The 27,569-nt window shown below is 37.6% G+C and overlaps 2 protein-coding genes across 4 annotated transcripts in view; one reads left to right on the top strand and one right to left on the bottom strand.

Annotated features, from left to right (window-relative positions):
* The window catches only part of GLS (glutaminase), a 136,499-nt gene extending 111,081 nt beyond the window's left edge, over positions 1-25,418 (bottom strand). The window contains exon 1 of the mRNA XM_081755736.1: positions 25,070-25,418. Coding sequence (XP_081611862.1) covers positions 25,070-25,249 — 180 coding nt within the window. The 5' untranslated portion in view covers positions 25,250-25,418. The remainder of the gene's footprint in view (positions 1-25,069) is intronic.
* A 367-nt stretch (positions 25,419-25,785) lies between these two features.
* LOC145683982 (uncharacterized) overlaps positions 25,786-27,569 on the top strand; it is a 78,170-nt gene continuing 76,386 nt past the window's right edge. For 2 of the 3 annotated variants that reach the window (XM_081755732.1, XM_081755735.1), the window contains exon 1: positions 25,786-26,367. The gene's annotated coding sequence lies outside the window, so the exon portion shown is untranslated. The other variant, XM_081755733.1, reaches the window with a different exon arrangement.

Raw genomic sequence — 27,569 nt, 5'->3', positions numbered from 1 at the left:
GGTAGCTTTCTTCTCTTCCCGCTTGGTGGTGCTGCACAAGGTGTGTAATTTCGTCACCATAGATCGGAAACAACCTCTGTATACCAACTCTTGTTCAGTAGCAGTTGAGGCATTACAAGTTACAAGTAATTTTAAATACCCCAATTCTCTCAATGAAGATTATGATGTGGTATTCTGCCCGAAGGTAGGTGTTTGATCCGGACTCTTGACAAAGTAGACCCATGGTAGTCTGCCATTGCCTTTCGTGGAATGATGATGACGTAAAGCTTAGCTCACGAATCTCTGCCGCGGTTGACAGCAAGAAAGAATTAGAATCGCGGCAGAAATTCGTGAGCCAAACTCTACTAAGGACGGGACCTCCAGCTTACTTGGGATCCGAACCACTTATGTCTCCACCGGGAATCAAACCGGGGACCCCTTGATTACGAGGCAACGAGCTTAACCACTCATCCATTGAGAAAAAAATAATTGTTTACACTATTCAACGTCAGAAAAGTTTAATAGCATCTGTAATAATAATACAATAAGCTGTGTGTCTGTCTGTAGCGCTTTTCAACTCGAGAACCATAACAGATAGAAACATGAAATTTTAATGTATTTTAAAGCTCTCAGAGAAATGATCCAAAACACCCGTTCCAGATCCCTAGGTCACACCTGAGCTGAGGTATGGGGGGATGCAAAGTCCTCATAACACGGGGGCATTTTAAAAATAATCGAAAACGACTAATATTAGAGTTGAATTCATAGTTTTTAGGGTCGCTGAGATGAATAGTGACAGTTTTAATACAATTCAAGTTTATATTCCACTCCCCAAAGAGAGGACGAAATTTTAAAAGTAATTGAAAACGACAGATATTAATGTTGAATGCATAGTTTTGGAGGTTACTGAGTTTAACAGTATCACTTTTCATGAAGTTTAAGTTCACTCTCATCCCTTGGAGTTGGGTGGGAGAGAATGGCTTTTATAAAAATAAGATAAGCTAGCTAATTAGTGACTACTATATTTAGAGCAAATTAAACACATTAACATAGTTTCTCGCGTTTGCGCGGGACTCTGCGGATTGTTAGTTGTATATATTACTTTATTGCGAATAACAGGGTGTCTACTGTATTTCCAAAATGAAATTTCGTGACTTTTTCGTGACCTTTTCTTTACCAAACAATAAAATTTCACAAAATTTCACCAAATTCAAGAGAAAATTTGGTTGCGAATTAGGTCATAGGCCATATTTTCATGCATGTGATAGAAGCGTGCTTTGCTTGCGATTTGGTAGTGTCTAAAGCCGACCATACATATTTTTGGTGATCAATTTTGACGTTTTATACAACAAAATTTTCCAGACCGTACTTATATTTGTACAGATAAAATAATCGTGATCCAAAAGCTAAATTTCGTGACTTTTTCTTGATCGTTTTCTGATTTCGTGACTTCTTCATGATTTTCGTGACTGATAGACACCCTGAATATTTTTAAAAATCCAAAATTTTGCCGCCCCCTAAATCCTGCCGCCCTGTGCTTGAGCACAGAATAGCACTTACCTAAATACGGGCCTGCGTACATGGGTTACCTAGACAAGACTGAACTGTCAACGTTTCTTGATGCTGCAGAACGTGACTTGTTCGTTATTTTTGAAAGAGGCGAAGTTGAAAGTTCCGGTTTTGAAGGTATAGATTTTGAACTTGACGATTAGTTGTACGGCATCATCAAGGCATGAAATGTAGCAAGGCGAGGCAACCGGTTGCCCTAGTTAAAATGTGGCGAGGGAACAGAGTAATCGTTCCTTGCTTTCCATACATGTACCGGAAGGAAAAAGTCACCTGGTGGCTCGGAGGCCGGGGTGTGTATAGTAGTGGAGCAGCGTAGGGAGAGGGGTCCAAGTTTCCTGCTCTGGGCAACAGTAAGACTGATCTGCCGTTCTGAATCGTTTTATGTAGATGAAAGAACAAATTCTTACTTGACAGCTATATGAACATTTTCTTATAATGTAACACTGACTAAAATGGCATACTGCATTAGGAAACAATGGCTGTTTATTACCGTATTATTCTGCTAAACTAATTCTGTCAGGATAGTACCCCTGTCCGTGAAGATGGATGCCAGCTGATTTTCCAAATCCCTGTCTAATTCTCCTGACAAATAGATCTTAACTCTTGTATTGAAAAAAGCATTAACATAATATTATTAAGAGCACGGTAAACGAGTTATTAACATTTGGACAATAGCTTGATCGCAAAAGTTTGTGTGCTGTTTCGGTCTACACTAGAAATTTAACTATTAAAAATAACTTTAGATGTTTCTTCAAATTTGTGGACGAACTCCTTGCTGTTGACAAATTTATCCCGATGGAGCACTTAAGACACTTATTGATTTGGAGCTGTTAAAATCTACGACAAAATCTTCCAAGGACTTGTAATCACTATACGTGATTTTCCTGAAGTTGTTTTCATTTTCCAAAAACAGTAAGTGGTACTAACATGTTCTCTGTTTCTCTGTGTGTCGGTGACTGACTGTCGGTCACTGACATAGTTCACCCTCCATTGCTTCATTGTGAGACATTCACTTACAGGAAAGAAACATTTGTTTCCGAAAAATATACACATATATTGTAGTTACCCATCCGAAAAGTATCGCAAAAAAGTATCCGAAAAGTATCACAAAAAAGTAACGCAAACTGTGCGTCACTTAAAAATTTGTAACGCGTTACCGTTACAATTACTTTGGAAAAATAGCGCGTTGCTAGGAAACGTTACTTACAAAGTAACGCGTTACTTCCTAAGACTGCTTTACCCACCATATTCAACATAAATCCAGGAAAAAATGTCACAAATGCTGACCAGAGTATTCTCTACTACCATGACAATGCTCCAGACGACCAGACCACATCAGAGGAAATGCGTTGATGCACAATGGGATTATATTGAAAGATGAAATCATTATCAAAACTGTACATCAGACAGTTTCCTGAAGACTCAAACCTTTAGGATGACACCTCGTATTTCAACTTACTATAGTAAAACTGTGGTATGTCGATTACTCACTGTTGACCGCTGTCCAAAAAATGATGAATCAATTTTCATCAATGAATGTAACATGTCTCCAAAAATGTTGTGGTTTGTTGCATACGGCGTTGGCCCAATTGAGTTTCCATGTAATTTGTAGTTTTGTAATTCGTGCTGATCTATTAACATTGGCTGCTATGTCGTTGACAAACTTGGATAATTGGGTTCTCGCACTCTGGAACCGCACTTCATTAGACCTGGTCAACCCGATCTTGTGTCTACATATGTTTTACGCACTGTTTGAATTACACTACAATCGTGTTAACAAGATACGTAACACAGTCTGATAATGCGATAACTTCTACAACATTTTTGAATTTTCCAGTATGCGAATTCGGTTAAGATCGTCAGTTCAACACAACCACGTCTGCGCGTTACTATGTCAATTGCCATACTGCATGTTCACAATACCACTTACGTTAATACTCATCGGCCATTTGCGAAGGTGGTATTGCGTTAATACTCATCGGTATGTGCGGGGTGATGGGACTCCCGATTCCAAAACAAGATAAACAGTTTGTTTATCTATGACTCAAAATACCTAATTTGAGCAGAAATTTTTGAAACTGTTCGTACATTTTTCAACTACGTATTTATGTGAATCAACTTTCTCTGCTGATTGTGTAATGACGATAAAATTTAAAAAGCGAATGTACGACAATAGATACAAAAGTAACAAAACTGAGAAACAAGTATCTATTAACAGGTAAGAGAAAATATAAACAAGGAAACGCAGCATACGTGCCGATCACTTTTCCACATTGCCACCAAATAGATTCAGGCATTTATCAGAACGCAAGACCAACGTTTCTAACCCAGATTTGTAGAAATCATGTCCCTGCTGATTTAGCCAGTTCTCAGCAGCTGTTTTTACATCACAGTTTGAAGCGAACCATGTTCCACAGAGGTGCTCCTTGAATGCCAGAAAAAGGAAATAGCAATTGGGTGCCAAATTTGAGTTACAACGGGTGGCTTCACACTTCCCACTTGAACTTGCAGCAACGCTTATGTTTGGTGAGCAGTATGGGCTCCTGGCATTGTCATGCAGGAGGATGGCACCTTTATTCAATATGCCAGGACGTTTTCGTCGGATAACTTCATGTAATCTTGTCAACGTTATACAATAACGATAGGCAGTTACGGAATGGTTACGCTCCAGTACTCAATCAGGATCACACCGTATGAAATACAGAATATGGCTGTTGTTATAACTTTAACGGTAGAGATTGTAACCTTAAACTTCTTTCTCGTTGGTGATCCATAGAGACGAAACTTTTTCGTTAATGCGATATGTGCGAAACGTTAAAAGAAATGCGTATATGTTTCAGAAAACCTCAAACTTTTCGTTTCAGAGCCAGAAATCACGTTTATATTATTACAGATTTTTGCGAAATTCGGCATTAACTACGATAAATGGGAAAGAAAACGAGAAAGTGTAATTCTTGTTAATTATTGCTAATAATGACTAAAAAGGACATTTGCAATCTATCTATTAAAATGCTACAACAGCAACAAAGGTCCCTGAGCTCCAACCTATAACTTTGGATTTCAAAGCTTTGATTTACGGTTATTTGTGATTTCACGTTTAATAAAGACAAATATTTTAAAGTATTTGTACTTTAAATAAATTATTTAAATGGTCCCGTTTTCCATAAAGTTTATCTTTCTTAAATCATTGTTCAAAGTCTTTGTATTTTAATAAGCCTTTTCCAAAATCAATGCAAATGAATTGTGCTGCCATCTTTGGAATTCTTTTAAACTATACGTTTGTGGACGTTTATATGTTTGTTGTCAATCCTTTCGACAATGAGATCTCGGAAACTACAGGCTCTAGAAAGATGAAGTTTTCACTCATGGATTGCAAATTTTATGTAGATTGACCAGTTCTAATTGGATATTTAAAAAAAAATCCATTATTTCTTTAATACATTTTTACGGGTACACTGGAAGTGTTGAAATTTAAAAAAAAAACTAAAGCATCATATCCTACGAATTATACATTCCAACACCACATAATTGTATACGGGAGTTGCATACCTCTCAGGTGTTTTTCATGACCAAATGATAATGAAAAACGAGAGATAACCATTTCTCCACTCTAAATTGAATCCTTAATGTTTGGAGTGTTTTGCCCAATGAACATTTATTTTGTAATCAGTTTTAAATTTTCTAAAGCTTTTATATTCAAATTAAATTGCGCTAATCGTTCATTGCATTTCAAATGCTGTTGCTTTTACGTAACTCACTAAGGAAAATCTATTTCGTAGTGGTAATATTTCCGTACTAAGAAACTACAGATGGTGATCAGAAAAATGGAATCACATGAACGAAATTGCAACTTACCAGATTAATATGGTGTCGGGCCACCTTTCACCTTCAGAACAGCCTTGATGCGACGTGGGATGGAGGCATAGAGGTCGTGAATGGTAGCAAGTGGAATTTTACACCATTCCTCGTGCAGGGCATCGGCCAGTTCTGTGAGAGAGGATGGAGGTGGAAATCGTCGCTGGAGTCGTGTTTCCAAGACGGACCACAGATGTTCAATTATGTTGAGATCTGGGGATTGGGGCGGGCCAGGGGAGGTGTTGAACTTCATCCCGATGTTCCTCAAACCACGCTGCAACAACGCCAGCTGTGTGAATGGGTGCATTATCATCCTGGAAGATGGCGTCATTGTCCGGGAACAACATCCGGACCATAGGATGCAAGTGGTCTCCTAAAATTGCGACAAAATTGTTGGCAGTGATTCGTCCGCTAAGTGTGATCACAGGACCCAATGAAAACCATGATATGGCGGCCCACAGCATCACCGAGCCGCCGCCATGTTTCACAGTTGGGCGGAGACACTGCAGATCATAAGCTTCTTTGGGCGTTCTCCACACATAAACACGGCCCGTGGTTGGGAATAGGGTGAAGGATGACTCATCCGACCATATCACACGTTTCTAGTCCTCAACGGTCAAAGTTGCATGGTCGCGGCACCATTTGCGGCGTGCAAAAGCGTTATGGTCCCTGATGAGCGGTTTGGCCCTGCAACATGACCCCGTAAGTTCATGTCATGTAATTCGCGGCGGACTGTGATTGTCGAAACAGGGTGGGGGAGGTGATCATTGAGTTCCTCCGTCACTTGCTCTGCAGTAGCACGACGGTTCTGCGTGACAATGCGCTTTAATACCCGGCGTGACCTGTCACTCATGATTTTCTTCCGCCCACTGTTCCGCTTCCCCGATGTGGTTTTCCCGTGTGTTGTGTAGGCCGTCATCACCTTCGACACTGTCTCACGCGATACACCTAACACAGTAGCCACTGCCGTCACACTCACTCCACGTAACCGCGCACCAACAATTTGCCCTCTTTGAAAATCTGAGGTGTCTCCATTTTACACTACCTCCGTCTGCTGCAGCCACTGGACACTGCTGTTCCACTGCGCCTGACGTAGTATGGAGACCAACCTAACACCACCACCAGCGGTCCGGCGCTGCGGGCGCCACAACACCACTGCCAACCCATACATCTGACGTGTTGCCAACTACAGGTGTTTCCATTTTTCTGATCACCATCTGTATGTACGTAAGATGAATTCAAGCTAAAGCTGGTATTGAGCTATGGTACCGTGCAGCATATTGTATCTGATGTGTTGCGTTACTCCAAGGTGTGTGCCCGCTGGATTCCACGTTTATCTCCGGAGCAGGAAGACACATGAACGACATGTAGTCTCACATTTCTGGAGCGGTACAACGCTGACAGTCAAAACTTCCTTGATCATATCATTACTGGGGACGAAACGTAGCTTCATCATTTCGTCCCAACAAGCAAAAGATTCAATATGGAATGGAAACATGCTGGATCACTAGAGACGAAACTTTTTCGCAACCATCTTGATATTTTGTAGCATTAATTATCACAATTTTCGTATTTATGTCGCATTTATTTTTTTAATGTAGCACATGTTTCTCTTTTTTTTCTAAGTTATGGAACTTGTAAACAGTATATTTTTGGTAGTAAGTTGTACAGAAGGTCGGTTCACATTTATGGAAACGAAGTGGAACGTCCGCCAGGGGAGCTAGAATCACAGACAGTAAGTACAGCAGAGCAGTCAGAAACCAGTTGTGGGGAGAATTCGGTAGCAGGAAGTGAAGTGCTCCGAGTGTAAAATACCTTCAAAAGTGACCCTATTCTGGGAGGGGTACATCACCACTCTTTCCGACATCGGATACAGCTATAGTGCAATTGTGAAACAGCGTTCGTTCAAGGGTTTCACCAGAAGGGTATTGCCAATGTATTTAAACGCAAATAAAATGCACAGCCAGAGGAAGCGGTGTGCGCACAGTGGCACGAAAACAACATCCCCGTCCCAAACGTACAATGGTGTGGTTCGACAAGTGCAGAAATTGGTGACCCAGGAGAATCCGCCGCCACAAAGAGACATTGCGCCACAAAGGAGTGTTAGAAGATCCAAATAAACTGTGCAGAGGATAATCAGCCAGGATTTACGCCTGCAAGTAAAACATAAGCACATGTTCACACACTCACAGCCAAACACATTCGGGAACGCAGGGTCCATTGCAAACGGCTCTATGAACGGTATTTAGCGGGTGACAAATGGAAATATGTAGTCACGTTAGACGAGGCCTGGATCTATTTGTCAAACTCCAAGTGAGTTCGAGCCATTTACCATCATCCAAAGGATCCCAAGAACCATGCAAGTGGGTCGGCACGTGCCGCGAAAGTTTTCCCCGTGGCGTCATAGTGGTTGCAGGTTTTTGCCATAAAGGGAAACTTCCCCTGCATAGAGTTGCATGAAATGTGAAAATTAACGCAGCATATTATCAACAACACGTTCTGGAGCCATTATACCGTCAGATATTCCGTCGTTGTGTGGTGCTGAGGTGTCGAAAATCTTCATTCAAGACAAAGCAGCCAGCAACACGGCTCGAACGACTGTGGCATACATGGCCCGCAAAGCGCGTGAAACTGGAATCCATGCTATCCCATGTTCAGACATCCTTGTCAAGTCTCCGACGCTGCACCAACGGACTTTTGTGCTTTCGGGTGTTTGAAGCGAGAGTTTTCCTTATGTCGCCCACGCACATTGATTGGCTTGTGGAAAGTTTGCAAGGAGGAGTGGTCCAAACTTGATCAGATTTCTCTGAACAGAAGCCTACTCCAATGGAAACTTCGGTGTCGGGCTATAGTTTATAGCAAGGTCGTCATATCGAGCAAGCCGCGGGCGGAAATACAGCTTTACGCCCTAGCATAGGGGACACAAAATCGTTTCCATAAATGTGGACCAACCTTCTGTATATCTAATACAAAAATGAGGATATATCTTGATTAGGTGCACATTCTAGCTAATGTAGCTATTCACTGAAATATAGAAATTAAACACTTCCTCTAACCTTATGCTTGGTTAAAGGATAACATGCATCAACACATTACCAATTCTTCTTTTAAGTTTGTTCTCCTGTCAGTAATAATCATTTATACTTGGAAAAGAATATCACGGCATCAACATTCGATACAGGCAACCATATTGAACGTAACGAGCTAACAGCAAAAGACCCGTGGTTAACTTTTAAACTGTTTAACAATGATGCAATGTCAACTTCCTATCCTCACTGTTGAGAACTTCAATAACCTTACTTTTAAATTCACCGTAAGCAACCAGCAGATCATGAACATTTTCACCACAAAACACAGTCAACGATTTAAACAACAGTGAAGTTTTGTTGATGTCTACATCTTTATGAAATGAAACAATTTCTGGATCAAATAACTCGCAGAGCTTTTTCGTAAATGCAACGTTTTTTAAGTTAAATAATACTAGCTGAACCTGCGCTCTCTATACAACGCATCATTCACTTATGAGCATGGATTTCCTTGTCATTACTCACATCTGTATATGTCCCTTTACAGACACAAGTGACAGACGTCTTGATAAAAAGAAGGCAAGGAGTACCATAAAGGAGAGATTTATTTTAGATTACTTTTTTCAATATTTCGCGCCATTTCCAAGATTTGAGCCTACTTCCGGTTGGAGTTTCTAATTCATGTATAACCAGTATTTTCTTTCTTCTTGCATGCAGTATGTAATAAGCAAATGCATTACACACACAATTAATTATAATGTCAGTGATATCTAATGTTCGTTGGACAAAATACTCCGAACAATTAAGATTCATCTTAGCCGGAGAAATCGTTATCCTTCGTTTTTCATTATAATTTGCCCATGGAACAATCGCCTGAGATATATACAACTCTTTATCCAACTATGTTATGTTGGAATGTAAAACTCGTGGGATATGATGCCTTACTTATTAAAAATTTCAACACTTTCAGTGTAGCCCTAAAAAAATGTAATAAAGAAATAACGAACGACCATGGTTTTTATAAATATTCAATTAGAACTGGACAATCTACACAGAATTTGGAGTCGACCAGTGAAAACGGTACGTTTCTAGCACTTGTGGTTTTCGAGATATCATTGTCGAAATGATTGAAAACAAACATATGAGTATGAATCTTCTTGTTATTCCTCACATCTTTACATGTCCCTTTACAAGCCCAAGTGAAAGACGTCTTCATAAAAATTGGCAAGAGATAACATAAAACGGAGATTTTTCGATCGCTTTTTCAATATCTCGCACCGTTTGCAAGATTTGACCCTACCTCCGGTTGGAGTTTTTAATTCATGTATGATCAGTGTTTTCTTTCTTCTTGCATTCAGTATGTAATAAGCAAATACATTACATACACAATTAATTATAATGTCAGTGATATATGGTGTTCATTGGGCAAAACATTCCAAACAGTAAAGATTCAATTTAGAGGGGAGAAATGGTTATCCCTCATTTTTCATTATCATTTGGTCATGAAACAATCACTTGAGAGGTATGCAATTTCCGTATACAATTATGTGGTGTTGGAATGTATAATTCGTAGGATATGATGCTTTAGTTTTTTTTTAATTTCAACACTTCCAGTGTACCCATAAAAATGTATTAAAGAAATGATGGACATTTTTTAAAATTTTATCAGTGAATATAATGCATGCCACCAGAAGACAAAACTATATAGAACTGTCAAAAAAGAAAAAAAAGGAAAGGAAAAGGAAACAGCGGAGCAATCAGATTAGTAAATAAATGAAATGCCGTTTCCAACGAAATACTTAAATTTCGAAAAAAGACAATGACTACACCGGTCCCTCATTTAGCGATGCACGGAATCGATGTTTAATCAATAAAGACCCTTCGTGATAACAGAAAGAAATTGTAATCTAATCAATAAGGAAAGAAGTCTACATAAATTCGTATTAATGGAAAGTAATAAATATTTTTGTCAGTCATGTAAATACGGATGCGCATGAGATAAAGCTAAAAAGTTAACACACTATTTCACCTTCAGAGAATATTATTAACATGTTACCATGTACCGCAAGAAATCGTTCAGTGTTATTTTAGAGAATGTAACATCTCTAGGCTGCTGAAAAAACCATGATGATAAAGTAAAGTAAGAAGGGTATATATCTAACAGTGCACCACTTGGATCCCAAATAGAACTCCAAAACTGACATTTTCCAGGCGTGAAAACTGAAATTTAGTATCTCATGAACAATCTATATTTCTCTTATGTTGGCAATTAAAACCACGTAATTTGTAGTTTTATAACGTAATGTTTACAAAAATCTTTTTTTTTTAAAAAAAAAAAAAAGATACCTATTTGTGAAAATAAATGTAAACATTAATCTATTTTCTTTTTCATTTTTTGGAGTTACGCCACTTGGTTAACATATAAGTGGTTCATTTATTGTAATGTACTATGTAAAATAGTCTCATATTCATATCATAATATGTGATATACAACAAATGTTATATTATACATTTTCCGTATCTCATGATATGCTATAACATATTAAAGCCAAAATAATTGGAAGCGAATAATCTAGAAGTTATTATGTAGGTCTGTTGCGTTACAAGTTATTGCGCTAAATTGTTATAGACTGCCAGTTCCTCACACAGAGAATTTATGAAGTTCACTTTATCGCAATAGTTTTATCCAAAATAGAGATCTGCATAGATGCTAAAATATTATTATCGTACTACCAAATATCACAACATACAATTATTAGTTTTAATTAACCGAAATGAGATGAAAATTAAAGCTTGTTTTCAGAGGTTAACTATAATAACCAAGAAAGTTCTGTCGCTTTCTGTGGAGTTCTGTGTTCAATTGGCCCTCACACCGTGAGTTGAATGCGAATGGAGATAAGGTGAAGGTCAGTTGTTGGTGTTGGTATGTCTAGCATACTACCTGGTTGTGGCAGTTCAGTTACAACGTGAACTTGCGTAAGGACAGAGTGAACATGGGACCTCCACAGAGCGTCATATGGGCGTGTATGCTGTACAAGTTCAAACTGGGGTTAAACGCCGCTGCAGCGGGGCAGAAGATATGCCAGACCTTTGGTGAGGGTGTCATGACTACGCGGACAGTGAGCGGTGGTTTAGCAAGTTTTAAAGACGATGACGAAACACTAAGATGCTACGTGCCAGAAGACCAACACATGTAGAAAATGAAGATCTGCAGGCAGCAATTGAGGCGAACAGTGGCCAGGCATGTGAGGAACTGGGATCATAATTCAGTGTGAGTGGAGAAACCATTCGGCAGCACCTTAAACTTGTGTAGCACTATAAGTTGGGTCGATGGATCCCACATGATTTGATTCTGGCCCAGAAGGCAACGCGAGCAGGCACCTGTTTTTCTTTGCTCTCTCGTCTGAGGAAGGAGCCATTTCTGGATAGAGTGTTGACATGTGATGTGAAGTGGGTCCTGTACGAAGCTCCACGATGCCGTCATCATTGAATAGCATCCCATGAACCGGTTCCAAAACACCCGAAACCAGCACTACACCAGAAGAAAGTCCTCCTTGGTGTTTGGTTGACTGCTCGCGGTATCGTGCATCGGGAACTGCTACCAGCTAGTCAGAGCATCAATGCAAGTGTTTACTGTCAGCAGTTGAGCCGTGTTCAAGAACAACTCGAAATTCTGGAGCCAGCATTTCTGAATCGCAAAGGGGTCCTTTTGTTACAGGACAACGCTAAGCCCCACGTGGCTAGGATGACCCGGGACACCATTCTACGCCTTGGATGGGAAACATTACTGCATCTGCCATACTTCCCGGACATTGCACCATCCGATTATTACCTGCCCCATTCCTTGGACAATCGCCTTAGAGGACGCCAGTTCAAATCCCTAGTAGAGGTGCAAAATGCACATGATACCTTCTTCGCTTCACGGCCCACCATGTTCTACCGCGATGGAATCCATGGCTTTCCAGAACGTTGGGAGAAGGTCGTCGATGCTGACGGGGACTATTTTTGATCTTCCAAGTACGTCTTAGGTGACATATCGATGTTCAAAGGTGGTGGGTGAAAAGGGGGAGAACTTTCACCCACGGGAGCGTAGTTACCTTTATATTACGAGTAAGTTTACGTATTCTATAAGATAATAAATGCTGGTATTGATTTCAAGGCAGATAGTTGTTTCTGAGTGAATACTTTCTTCGAAACATTTTTTAAAAAATATGGAGGATTTTCGATACATCTGAGACGAGTCGAGATTTTTACGAGCAATGTCATCGAGCCGAAACACACATTTGTTCCGGTTCGTCTTGAATTCCACATAGCGTTTCTCGACTCGAATCTTGTCTCCTTTTCAAATCGAACCGAGACGAGATTCAAGACATGTTTCGACTAGTGCGAATCCCTAGTAGGATTTGTGACGTACGGTTCCACTAAAGAAGGATATTTGGCAATTCGACAGGGTAAGGGGAAATGAGGGTAAAATATCCATATTTCCGAATCCATGAAGAGTACATATGGAATTTGGAATATGACATCCCACAGACAATGGAGTAATTGCTCACCAAACTTCGTTTAAATCTGACCAGTAGAATACTGAGAAATGAAGTATCACATATAAGTCGAGCCAGGCCGAGTCCAGTCAAACTGAGCCTGACTCTGGCCGATCTCGGCCAATAGTTGCTTACACATCGAATTTGGTTGAGCCCGGCCAATAGTTATCGAGAAATGGAGTACCCCCATATATATACATAGTTGAATGCCGTTTACTGTATAAATTCAATGATTGAAAGTATTCAATTATTCATGGCCAAATATATTTAACTGTCTATGATCCATATCCCGATTTTTTTTTAATTATTATTAAGCAAGTATGACCTGCCTTTATTCATTCTCTCACATTCAAAATAATATGAGCTCAAATATTTTTTACATTCAACTCAAAATTAGATAATTCCAAAAATGTATTTGGGCAACAATCAATATGTTTCCATGAAAGCTATCGTAATTATTTCATTTTATCTTGTAAAGATGATTAACCCTTTTTTCAGAAGATATGGAAGAATCTGGACGAGAAAGTACGGTAGGCGACGCTGTCGCACAGATAACGAAGCCCCGTCTGAAGGACAAATCAGGAGAACAAGATATGCAATGCTTCACAGAAAGGTAAATTGGACTGTTGAGGTTCCACGAAAAAATGCTGAAGCTACTGTACGTGTGGCAGGAGGTGGAGACGCCTTTTCATGTTCAAGCGACCAAACTGACGCTCGGCCTTTCCTACCAATTGAAGGAATATGCCGTTGTGAAGAAAGGGACATGATAATAGAACCAACAAGACATCCTTTAACTGCAAAGTGCTGTAACCCCAGAAAGAAATGATTCCATCTGAAAAGTTTAAGGTTGGAACAACATCTCTCACTTACCAATTGAGTAAAGCCTCACGAACAGCTGTTGAGTCTCCACGTGGCGATAAAACATTGTCTTCAAACACATTTTTGCTTTGGCCATCCTATTGTATTCTTGCAGGTCTTCTATATGACCAATTAAAGACGTGTTCCAGCTTTTCACCCATGAGACCTAGTACTCCAATCTTCAGAATTAACAACTTGTTTCGTGAAGACTTTGTGACTTGAAAACAACGACAAATAAAATTGGAACATAGCATATCTTTCCAACGACATTCTGATTGGACAGTTAGCTCCAATACGGTAGTTTCGGTTCAGAGAGGGCCAGCGGTTAAGAACACTTTGTGCTCCACTCAACAGAAGAATCGAAGCAGGCAGGAAATTATCATTTTCCAAACACCAACTCGATTATGCGGAATATGAAAACATTTGGAGTATATCACAACCAGTTTCATTTGCAACGCTAGTCACGATACGCGGTGTAGCAGAGACCATCTACTGCAATTAAACAGTTCGTTCTTCGTAAATAATTGTAAATATATAATGTAATTATGTAAATGATTGAATGTATATAACTTATACATATTGTAAATAGTTGTATTGTATATATGTAAATACCCCTTGTACATATTATAAATAACTGTTGTATATATTGTAAATATCTGCATTGTATATACGAAGGCTCGTTCCTATGTAAATATGCATATGTACATATGTAATAAATGTAAATAAATTTCGAATGAAAGTTTCCACTTATTTTCGGTAAATATTACGAAAGAATACATTTGACAGACGAATTATTGATGTCCTTGAAGAAGCTGGATTCTTTAAAATAAAAATGCAGCTAAAAATGTGTGAATTTTCTGAAACTTCAAGTTTTGTTTGCAAGACCACACATCAACACTTGTAACTTATGGTATACTCTTGATTAAGATCAGACTGGAGATTTTATATTGATGTGTGATATGTTATAGTAGCGAATAATGTAGAAGGCTGAGTAAAGGTACAGTTATACCGAAATTTACCTATTTCGTCCTTCCCTTTTCAATTATTACGCTTCATCTTTCATCGAACAGTGTGTTTATGTCAAGTTTAGCGTCCTCACTCAGAGGCAAATTCGAGTTGGCAGCAAAAACGTTCAGAGTTCTCTGCGCCTGAGGCAGCAACTGCAGTAAAGAGAATACCTACAACTCTGTTTTAAACGTTACTGAATTAATCTTTGGAGTAAGGAGAATTAATGTCTGTGGTGTGTCTCTGGCGGATCCAGTGGGTGCCAACGCCCCCTCCAAAGGCTACCTATTCATAGATCTATATATTCATAGATCTATATATATATATATATATATATATATATATATATATATATATATATATATATATATATATATATATATATATATATATATATATATATATATATATATATACAGGGTGTTTCAGATAAAACGTCCAGTGCTTATAAATCCGAAACGGCTGAGAATAAAAAGATGAAATAAAAACTGAGATAGGAAAATGTCATAGGGCGCATCACATAGTGTTGTTGTGGTTACCCCCAGGGCCCTTCTTCAAGGGGGCCCAGGGGCCAACTTCAAATTTTCAAATAGGAACATGTATTGAATCATACCTCACTCAATAGTACTTGAAAAACGAAACAACTTTTGTAGGAAACAATTTTCGATTTGGGCCACCGTTTTTAAATGGCCGCAAAAAGTGGGTCCTATATCAGATAAAAGGTCCAGTGCTTATAAATCCTAAATGGCTGAGAATAAGAAGATGAAACAAAAACTGAGATAGGAAAATGTCATAGGGCGCATCACATGGTGCTGTCGTGGTGACCCACAGGGCCCTCCTTCAAGAAGGCCCAGGGGCCAACTTCAAATTTTCAAATGGGAACATGTATTGAATCATACCTCATTCAATAGTCCTTGAAATACGAAACAACTTTTGTAGGAAACAATTTTCGATTGGGGGCGCCGTTTTCAAAATGGCCGCAAAAAGTCCTGTATCAGTTTGAAGTTGGCACCTGGGCCCCCTTCACGGAGTTTCCTGAGGGTCACCACAACAACACCACTTGATATGCTTTATCATCGTTTCTATCTCAGTTTTTGTTTCATCTCTCTATTCTCAGCCGTTTCTGATTTGGGCCAATAAGCACTGGACGTTTTATCTGATACAGACCCACTTTTTGCGGCCATTTTGAAAACGGTAGCCCAAATCGAAAATTGTTTCCTACAAAAGTTGTTTCGTTTTTCAAGTACTATTGAATGAGGTATGATCCAATACGTGTTCCCATTTGAAAATTTGAAGTTGGCCCCTTGAAGGAGGGCCCTGAGGGTCACCACAACAACACTATGTGATGCGCCCTATGACATTTTCCTATCTCAGTTTTTGTTTCATCTTTTTATTCTCAGTCGTTTCGGATTTATAAGCACTGGACGTTTTATCTGATATAGGACCCACCTTTTGCGGCCATTCAAAAACGGTGGCCAAATCGAAAATTGTTTCCTACAAAAGTTGTTTCGTTTTTCAAGTACTATTGAATGAGGTATGATTCAATACGTGTTCCTATTTGAAAATTTGAAGTTGGCCCCTTGAAGGAGGGCCCTGAGGGTCACCACAACAACACTATGTGATGCGCCCTATGACATTTTCCTATCTCAGTTTTTGTTTCATCTTTTTATTCTCAGTCGTTTCGGATTTATAAGCACTGGACGTTTTATCTGAAACACCCTGTATATATATATATATATATATATATATATATATATATATATATATATATATATATATATATATATATATACACAATAGGTTCGTCCGATGCTTTTTAACCGACTTAAAAATGAAGAAGGCCCATTAAAACCAAAGATGAGTATATATATATATATATATATATATATATATATATATATATATATATATATATATATACATATATATATGTGCGTGTGTGTGTGTGTGTGTGTCACATGACCATGCTGTTATTTCAAATAAACCAGTTGATTCCAAGATGGCGGAGGACAACCTTAAACACGTCATAATGTTTCCCCCCTTGCACCACCATTGATTGCACTTGACTTCGGATCGACTGCATTTACAGTTTCTCAAATATTTAGCCCGGTCCAGATTTTGTACTTCACTTAACAAAAAATTATCTTTCAATTACTTCGGACATTTTGACATTTTTCAATATGGCGAACGAAGAAGTTGCAGGATTTTAGTATGTCATTCCAAATAATCTTTATCAACATCTATGTCAAATTTTTAACTTGTTAATATTTATTTTCTAAGTTCAATAAAATTGTAAATCAGTTTGATGGTAGTTTTCGGAATTTTAGAATTTAGAGCTAAATATTTGTAAAAGTATGAGTTTTATGAAAAATTGTTTCTCTTTAAAAAAATATTGTGTTATCTATGTTCTATAAAACGACACTAAGTTTATCTCTTTATGTTCAACCATAGCGAAGATATTGTTATTTTTATGTGTATTGTTCATTTGACACTTCCAGCCGCCATTTTCCAATATGGCGGCGAAGGTCACCTGGGAATTCAGGGGATTTTTAGTATGTTGTTTAGAACATCATTCCCAACATCTGTATCAATTTTCAGCTTGTTACTAATTTGTTCCTTTCTTCATTAAAATTTGAGCTTCGTTTACTGCACTACTCGCTGTAACTTCAAGCAATGAAATCTAGAAAGTACTCGACTTTGTTGGTTCCCCATGTAGACGATTCTTTTGGCATGAAGCAAGGTTTCTTGGTGTAGATTATGTCATTATGAAATGTTTTCTGACATTCTTAATTCTCTTCCTGTAGCACAGTTTTGCTCGAAAAATATTTCGTAGGTCGTTAGGTGTGCCCTTCCCGTTTTTTAAAACTATTTTCAAAGATGTACTCCATATCTATGCAAATTCATGTTATGATAATGTTATTACCATGCTGCATTATCGTGTCTAAGATAAGTTCAAGGCAGTAAAAGAATGTTAAAGCGTTAAATTCGGATAATCCCAGGTTTGGAAATTATATTTTGGATTCATACAGGGTTATCCATTAGATTAAATTGTCCAATATAAAGGAAATATGATTTAGATATATCAGTCAGAGACAATTAAACAAATGAAGGTAGCTGTCAAGTTAAATATGAATGCAATTGTAGACTCTAATTTAACACTGGTCTACCTCAGAAAAGAAAAGGAATGAGAAGCAGTGGTGCAAATTTCTTGTTTGTTTTTACTGGCACAAGTGGGACCATTATTAAGAGCAAAGTGAGGTATTGCTACTCCTTCCAATACAGATGGAGTGGAAGTCTGATGAAGCCGCAGTTATTGTTTTCAAATTGTTCCGTGATTGTGTTTTTTACGTATTAGCACATAGCCTTGCTTAGTGTGTTATTGTGGTTTAAATATAAGCTCCTAAAATTCTACGAAGGAAAGTTTTTTATAAGAAACCTACCTTTATTTCAGTCGTCGGGTACTATTAATTTAAAGTGCTTAAAGGTTATTTTCACATAAGAAAACATTAGCATTCTCGCTTTTTAAAAATTCAGATTTCTCTTCCTGCCAAAGGTAGATTTGTTATGAAGCTTAGCTTAAAATAGTATTTTAGAAGGAGGGGATGGGCTAGTTTAAAAATCTTAGAGGCGAGATTTTTGTATAGATTGACGCCATGGATAATAACTGTGGAATGAAGAACATGGAGGAAACGGGCCATTCCGAGAACACCCACACTCACGGTATTTATCCATCACAAAATTCAGGAACCCCAGCACCCACATATTAATGTACTTTTTAATAAAGATTTATAATTTTAAAAGCTCTTCTTATCATGTTTGAATGTTTATTTGGAATATTAATTACGCAGTTACTTGCTGAAAGACTTGTTTTCCTGAAATATATATATCGTTTTAAGAGGCCAGCTTAAAAAAAAGAAAAAAAGTAACTCGCCTTATAAGCAGCACAATTTATTTAATATTTTTGTTTATTTTCAGCTGAAGTATACCCTCACATAAAATAAACTTACTGTGCCATGAAAGTTATAATACTGATATTGCACGTAAATGTAATTTTACTTGGATTCACGAAATCTCCAACCCTTTTAGAAACAAAGACCAGTTTCCTCTCAACCTCCTTATGCAAAAGAAAAGTCGGATATATTATATATTAGAACAGAAAACAGCAGAATGTTTTAAAATATTATTGGTTTTACTATGCTGATATTGATGTCTTCCCGTAAATTTTTCCCTTGATTTGGACCAAGGAAAATAACCAGACACCGGCATTTCTGGAGATGCTCGAACTGGCAGTGAAATTAACAGATCGCGTACAACATAGGTTAACCATTGTAATCTACTTGTAGTTATTATATTACCCCTACTTTCATCACATTTTAAAATTGTTCTCGATTAAAAATATAAATAATGCATCAAACTTGCGGCTTAAAATTATGGTAATTTCGTGTATTCTAGCTATTTTATTTATCTACAACGAAATTTTTATATGTATACTGCAACATCATCGTTCAACCTTCACCCCTGACTGTGGCAAAATTGCAGGGAAAATTATACAGACCTAAAGGGAATCCGTAAGGATATAGGGTCATTTTTTCGGACTTAGTCTCTGGAAAGCAGTCTAGGTTTTTGTGAACAGAAGTGTACAGTGTTATTAATACTCGGCCCTTAAATCTTCGGCTCGTTTGGAAATTGCCTCCACGCTAGCAACATCTCTTGGCGCCAGTAGGATACAGCGTTTTTAGCGACATTTATTAGCCTGATTGCAAACTAAGGGAAATCAACGTGACTGATTGTCCGTCTCTTGCCCAGCACACGAACCAGGCACAAGCTACGAATGCAGATGAAAGGAAGAGATCTGAAAATTGTTTTAAGGCACACGTACTTTTTAAAAGCATGTTTAAAGAAATGCTGCCAAGGTTGAAGTACTAAGGGAGGAAAGGACAGCTTTTGATATATTTAAAAAAAAAAAAAAAAAAAAATCATTTGCAAGGAAACTTTTTTTTTTCATTAGGGGCAATGTTATTTTTGCAATTTTATCTTACAAATTGCATGCATGTCTGTGGCAATTTGAGGTCCATGCTTTATGGCCGCACAATCCTAGATTCGACTTCCTGTAGAAAGGTCATTAACAGGCTAGTTAATCGGCAGTTTAGGGGTGTTTTTTCAGCATCCAATTCTGAAACCATCATCCTGTAGTTCATTTACCAATAATAATAATAATAATAATAATAATAATAATAATAATAATAATAGTAATAATAATGATAATAATAATAAATCCTCTAACATTACACCTCCAAACTATGGTCTACCAAATGACCTTCAGCTGAGTGATGCCTGGTGAGCACATCGACCCCCAACTCGATATTTACTGGATTTCTAGGCCAACCAAATTCCATTTAGATGAGTTTTGTGGGGTCACCACATTGACCCAAACGAGACTGTTACTGAGTTTCTAGTCATACCAGAATGGTTGAAGTTGGGTGAATATGATCAGCAAATTGACTCCAATCCGGTTGTTACAAGCCTATCAGACGGCTTTCAGTCGAGTAACGTGTTGTCATTACATTGCTACTGGATATCTGGTCCTACCAAACTCTTATATTTAAGTGATATACATAGTCAGCACATGGATTTCAACTTCCACATGGCCTTGGAAATTATAGGTCGCCCATTCTACACTATCACCATCTGGTCACTGCACACTGAAATGCCACCTCACCTTACATAATATGGGCTCTGCCCTAACGTACTGCCATATATATGCAGACGGATGATTACGACAAGTGAATGATGATGGAATAACTGGTGGAATGAGAATGTGAGAGTAGTCCTGCAAGAAACTCCACGGACACGAATTGTCCACCATAAACTAACTTGGCCGGCGATCAAACTAGGGACCCACACACCCCACAGGTAAGCGCTCCATACACCCCACTGTGACACCGTGTCCCCAGTAGAGAGAAAGACAGGATCTATCAATATAACTTAAGAGCCTGCCTTACTAAAAATAATGCAAAATTTACCATTTCTCTTTTGCTTGTTTATTCATAAGTGAAGGGAGATAATGAAATGCAACTTACCACAATCATAGATAATGTTATTCTACAACAGAAAATATGAACCTGAAGAATTTTCAGTGTTGCCATCCATAGAAATTACAGTGTTGCCAGAATAACAATTTCCCTAAAATCTAAGTTAAGGCAGCGACTAGAGAAACGATCTCAATTGCACTTGGTTACGTATTGTGTTGTTTTGGTTTGCTGTGAACTACTTTTTAAATAACATTATTATTTAATTTTAATAACTGTATGTTAAAACTATTTCGTTTATTACAAACTAAATACAACTATTATTTAAAAAGTAGTTCACAGGAAACCAAAACAACATGATATGTAATCAAATGCAGTTGAGTTCGTTCCTCTAGTCGCTGCCTTAACTTAGATTTTAGGGAAATTGTTATTCTGGCAATACTGTAATTTCTATGGATGGCAACACTGAAAATTCTTCAGGTTCATATTTTCTGTTGTAGAACAACATTATCTATGATTGTGGTAAGTTGCATTTTATTATGTCTTTTCACTTATGAAAAACAAGCAAAACAAAAATTGTAAATTTTTTGTTATTTTTAGTAAGGCAGGCTCTTAATGTTCTAAAATTCCGAATTATTCCTGTCGAATGATAAATTTACTACAATTGTCTGTAGCGAGCGCACATAGACGATTGTTTACACATGAAATTCTAGATCAGCTTTATTGTTCTGAAAATATACTCCTCTGTTTACATTGTTGATGTTGCGTTTGTTTTATTTTTGTTCTTCCCTTGATACCATGAAATGTGTCCTTTACTCAAAGAATTAACCTTTTTAACTAAATTGTAAGTTGAAAAGCTCTTAGGCCATGAGATTCCGATGAATAACGTTTAATTATTTAGTCCACAAAACAGACACACTTCAATGACTATGAGACACAGACTTATAGTTTGCAGTGAGGTTCGAACAAGGCCTGTCAGACGAGTCCAAGACAGATCTTCTACTTCCAAAGCGACAACCGTAGCCATTTATTTATGACGAGGAATATCGTCTCCTTGGTACATCCAGTGGAAGCTGCTAAGGGTCGATTTTCTGTGTGTGTGTGTGTTTTCTGGACATAGTGAAAGGAAAACAACATACATTTCGGTTGATTAACTAATGGTAAATTAACTAACTTTGGTTACTATCGTTATTTACCCTACGTGAATAAAATAAAATTAAATAAAAAAGAGAGAAAATTTAGAGAACGGCAAATGAAAGAGTTTAACAGGGATTGCATCGAGTATTATCAAAATACGAAAATCAAAAGTGTCCAGCTCTTCAATCATACAAGAAAAGTGCCGTGAGCAACAATATTTTCGCAAACACCGAGAGGAAGAGATAGGCCTGCAAAAGGCACAGAGCTCGCTGTATATAGTCCAGCTGGAAAGAGAATACATAAAGCTACAAGCAATACATCACCTACCCTGCAGTATCTTCTGAAGTTCTTACCCTTGGGCGCATGTAATGTTGCCAAACCTATTTTGAGAAGGAAAATATCTATCTCTTCGAGTAAACAAGTTCATTCTTTCGGTGAGCGGCAATATAAGTGACAACTTGGAACTTAATTTCCGTTCACTTATTCTTCAACCGGCAACTTAATTGATTACTAATAACCTATTTCAAGGAGGATAATTAATTAACGTGTGATAAATGGAGGAAATAGCCGGCGTAACAGTAGTTGTAATAACGTCCATGTAATCTAAGCACCGATTTCATGAATGATAGAGATATACACCTATTCAGGGAGCGGGATAGGTATAGTAGTGGTTAACACATTGATACGTTAAACCGAAAACCATGATTTGAGCTCCAGCCCATTCGTGCAATTTTCACTTTTTCTATATTACTGGCAATTAATGGTATCGACCAACATTTGTGCAGATTCAACCCAACCTTGAATAAATTTGGTAATTTTGAGGCTCAAATGTTACCTCAAATGAAAGATGACTTCATAGGGCTTAGTAATCATCACAAAATTGTGCACTCACCTAACCATACGAATTGCAATCCAGACACAAACGTTTCAGGGGTACAAGTTTTCACCATCTTCAGTGCGCATAGCATTATAATAATAATAAAAAATAAATAAATAAATAAATAAAATTAAAAAATTAAAAAAAAAAAAACCTGCTTGAAGAACTACGTTTCTTGGCCAATTTCCTTTGGACGGTTCTAGAATGCTGGTCCGCACACATAAGTGAATGTGGGTCAGCCAAGTTGGTTCCTTTGGCATTACTCGAGCAGAGGGTTCTACCAAATTTTAACACATTTCTTACATTTTCAGGTTAGGTTAGAGCTTTGTATTTATTTTAGCAGAGCATGCACTTAATGAGGATCTTCATTACTACTTGCAGATCGACTTCAGGAGTACTTAGTATGAATACAACGTGGATGTATGGCATTAAAACTACAGTGAATAAAACACGAACCAACTTGTGCTACGTGGCCACTCAAAAGCACAAATGCTATCTATAATCGAGTCAGGGAAGGAGCGCAGCAGGGTGGACCGAGCGCTCGCGAGAGGTGCGTCCGTAGAGAGCAGGCGCGTCAGCGACGGGAGAAATACGTATGAAAGAGGATACAGAAAGAGCACTCTTACACATATAATACTTTCACTATCAATCAAAATTCATTTCAATATGCTGTGCGCTGACAGTAATTACTTCTATCCACACCTCCATTCCTTCACAAAAATGTATATATATAACATTATATTTTACCTATAAATTTTATATTTGGTAGAATCGTTTGCTCAAGTGAACCTGTTCCTTTCTCTATCAATACGCAAAACTACAACAACATAGTAAAACCGAGCGAGCGTTAGCGAGTAAAGGCATGTTAGTAGCCCGGCTGATTTCTTTCTACATTACAACTCAATTTCGATGGTGACCACCATTCTAGAACCATGCGGAATATAGGCCTATATGATTTTTGAGATATTGCTGACAAATTTCTATGTTAATAACCAACGTTAGTTTCTCATTACCCTGTTTCCAGACTTGAACAGGATACACATGTACTCTCTACAGATTTTTTCTTTAAGGTATACGCACTGAAGATTGGGAAACTTGTCGATGAAAATTTTGTTTCGGATGAGCATTTGAATGCTTAGGTGAGTACTCTATTTTTACGATTGCTTGATATGTATGTACCAATAGCTGCACTGAAATACCGTTTCTCAAGGGATCAGAGAAGCCGCGTGGGCTCACTGTATGGGGTCCTTGGTTTGATTCCAGCTCGCGCTAAGTGAACTTTGTGGTGGATAAACACCGTGTACATGGATTTTCTCGCAGTTCTCCCGTTTTCTCTCACCTTCCCAATCCCACCACTTTATTCATTTCTTATCCACGCCGTCTCCTTTAGCCTAGCCGCCATAATCGTAGGACGTAAAACTTAAAGATTTCATATTTTTTCTAGGAATCAGCGAAGTTAAGCAGTACCGATTTTGGTCATAGGAAAGATTGATGACCATTCGTACCCACCAGATGGTGTTAACAATATAGCGTTTATCCAGCGTCGAGAGGACAGTTGGGAAGCTAGTTGAAAATAACAAGTAGCGAATTCCAGTCTAATGCACAGGACCCCGTGCTGCAAAAGCCTGGTGAGAGAGAAAACAGATCTCTTACTGTCCGAGATGTACTTTCCTTCATATAAACTTCTCCTGTAGACAAATGGAACTAGGAACTTATGGGTACTACCTCAGTACGATTTTGCAATGACTGATTGTCTTAGGGCATAGAAGGTATAATAAGCTTGCACGGGAATGTCTGGGCTTTCCCGTGGTTCTCCCGTTCCCTCATTCCATCATTATCGCACCGTGGTATAAAAGCAGTACGTTAAATTAAAAAATATTTCCTATATAACATGCTTAATTCTTTTGTAGTGTTGCAAAATTACAGAAAAATTCCTTACAGCACAAATAAAGTTGTATTTGCATAGATGAATTCCATCGAAAAATTTACATTACTTAATATTTATAGTCTTTCTCAAAACTAAAGTTCTACGTGTTTTTCGCAAATACTTCTTCTTTTGCTTTACAGTAAGAATCTTAAGTGTTCAGACAAACCATGTATTGACTGCATAAATAAATGTTTTAACACACAAAAGTAACCAAACTAGCCAACCATCCACTTTCTATGCGCAAAATTTAAATAACATATAATTACCTGTAGGTACGATGCATTATTTATAATTCGTGCAGCAGACGACCTGCTTCTTCTTGCATTGTAATTTATGCTATTAATTATCAGCGATTTTGAAAAGTTGCGCGAAAGGTAACTTCGAAGGCGACAGAAATTTCCAGCCATGTAAAGTTTTATAGGACGTACTAAGGAACATATATACATTACACTACAGAAACAAAACGTCTTTAGTATTAATGAGTGTTTTACACTATCACGAACACACAGTTTTCGCACATTTCAGTCTTTTTGTTTTTAATAATAAAGCATAAATAATTTACGTTGCCCTCTTCCACCTATCATGCTATTATCGTCTGCTGTGCCAGGCAGATGACGAAACTGTTGCCAGGACAATACGAAAAAGTAAAGTTTTTACTTTTACAAAACAAACAATTGACACTTTGAACCCCACATTCCGTAAAGGTTTCTGTAAATGGATCGAAAAATTGTGTTTTAGTTTGCGATAATACCCACTTCAGTTATAATTAACTTTTGCATGTTTGGCGTTGCATTACGACTAACAATTATTACGAAGGCTGATACGGAATAAGACCTGGTATTCGAAGCATTTCGATATGGGAAACTCTGTAAGTATGACGAAAGAAAGAAACATTATTTATGTTTTACAATTTACATTTAGTATTTACTCTGCTTTTTTGTTTAGTGATCAAATGTAAGTAAATCTCAAATCCAGTGAGTTCAACAGTGGCCGTTACGGTGAGCACATCGTGCTTTGTTGTGCTCTGTGAGGAAGAGAGTTTAGTGGGCCTCTCTCTACACCTACGCTACACTAACACTCTTTTTACCTTTACACGTACGTACATTCATTCTTTCTTACATCTTATTTTCCTCCATTTTACACTTCCCACTTTTCTCTTACTTTTGCCCCGTCTACCTGGGCCTTCTGCCCTCACACTGTTCGAACTTCTCTCCCGATTTTGACCTAATCCCGATTTTGACATTCCTTTTCCTGGTTTTGGCTTTTTCTTTTACCCGTTTCTTACAAAAATCCTCCTTTGTGGGGTATACACAAGACAATTTTATTATTACAATTATTCATTCGGAATCAGGCAATTCGGTTCGTCCGTGCCAACCTTTTGCAGTTTACTGCACATAATTAATCAATTTCTATTCGTAATCAACTTTTACACAAAACAATTTTAGTGATTTGGCCTACTTGACCCTATGGTTGAGGCCTAAGTGTTATATGATTCTTCGTGAGTCTTTTGTGAAGTGAAGTGTGAAGTGAATCTCAAATCTTGAATGATGCTTCCTACCTCCAGGTTTGATATAAATACACTATAAACCCTTTTGTTAGTTTGTCAATTATTGTAAGCTCAGCTCACTGTAGTTTCCAAGAAAGTAAGACATAATTAGACGTTGACCCTCGGTCCAATACGCCTCTGTACTTTAAATTGTTATTGAGCATGCAGATTTTGATCATGACCGTTTGAAGACTGTGGCAAGATCTAGGTCACGGTCTAGGTAATATCATTCGCTCGTTTTATACTCTTGCGAGGAATACCCATTTATAGTCTACTTAAGTTGCCAATATCCTGAAATTGAAAGATAATTTAAGATGAGTCAATGATTACTCTTGCACTAATGATGTGCGAACACTGGAATCTTGTTCCTCCTTTTTCGTGATTGAACTTTCTATGGTTGTATAAATTAGTTTGTGTGCTTTAAGTATTGATTTTAGTTTATTTCAGTTTTCAATGTGTAACATTCTGGCTAGTGTAGGTAATTTCTTATAATTGAAGTTAATTTTATTCTTGTTCGGATTTCTTTTATAGATTTAAGTTGTTTCCACGCACAAATTGCAGGAGATATTTTATTAGTTCTTGATTTTTAGAGATTAAAATCATATTCACAGTAACTGGCAATGTGTCCATAGTTTTAGCGATTTGTTGTACTAGTTCTGTTCTATTGTTATTACAGAGATGACTTGAAAAATCAGATGATTTATCGTTCCAATATCTTCCTCACACCAATATAACTTTGTATCCTTCTTGTTAATCTGGTTTAATTTGACTGGTGTTAATAAAATATTAAGTGACATAGGTTGAAATAATATAATTTTCTATCGTGATCAATTCTCTAGAAATTTTGATATAGGTGAATCATTATTTTCAAGGGGTTTCCAATAGTGTTTACCAGGTCTAGGTAGTATCTTGTTAAGTATCTTGTATCTTGGTAGTATCAGTTCATGTTACCTTACTACATAATATATAGTATGGAAACAGTAAGTTAAAATCTTCATTGTTCAAAATTTTGGTATTACATAAACCTCGACACCTTACTTAGTAACATAAACATAGTAAAACATAACATAGTATAGTTCAACTAATTACTGAGCTGTAAGTATTCTTATATCACATTCTCTGAGAGCGTATTAACAAAGTATTTAGTAATATTTAAGATGTAAATGTTATTTTATTTAACTTGTAACTACTCCCGTAGATAAAATAACAATAAGAACAAT

Source organism: Thermobia domestica, chromosome 4 (assembly GCF_964235325.1).
Source record: "Thermobia domestica chromosome 4, izTheDome1.hap1.1, whole genome shotgun sequence".
NCBI classification, from domain to species: domain Eukaryota; kingdom Metazoa; phylum Arthropoda; class Insecta; order Zygentoma; family Lepismatidae; genus Thermobia; species Thermobia domestica.
The sequence above is the reverse complement of the archived record's forward strand: the minus strand, read 5'-3'. Positions and strand labels throughout refer to the sequence as shown.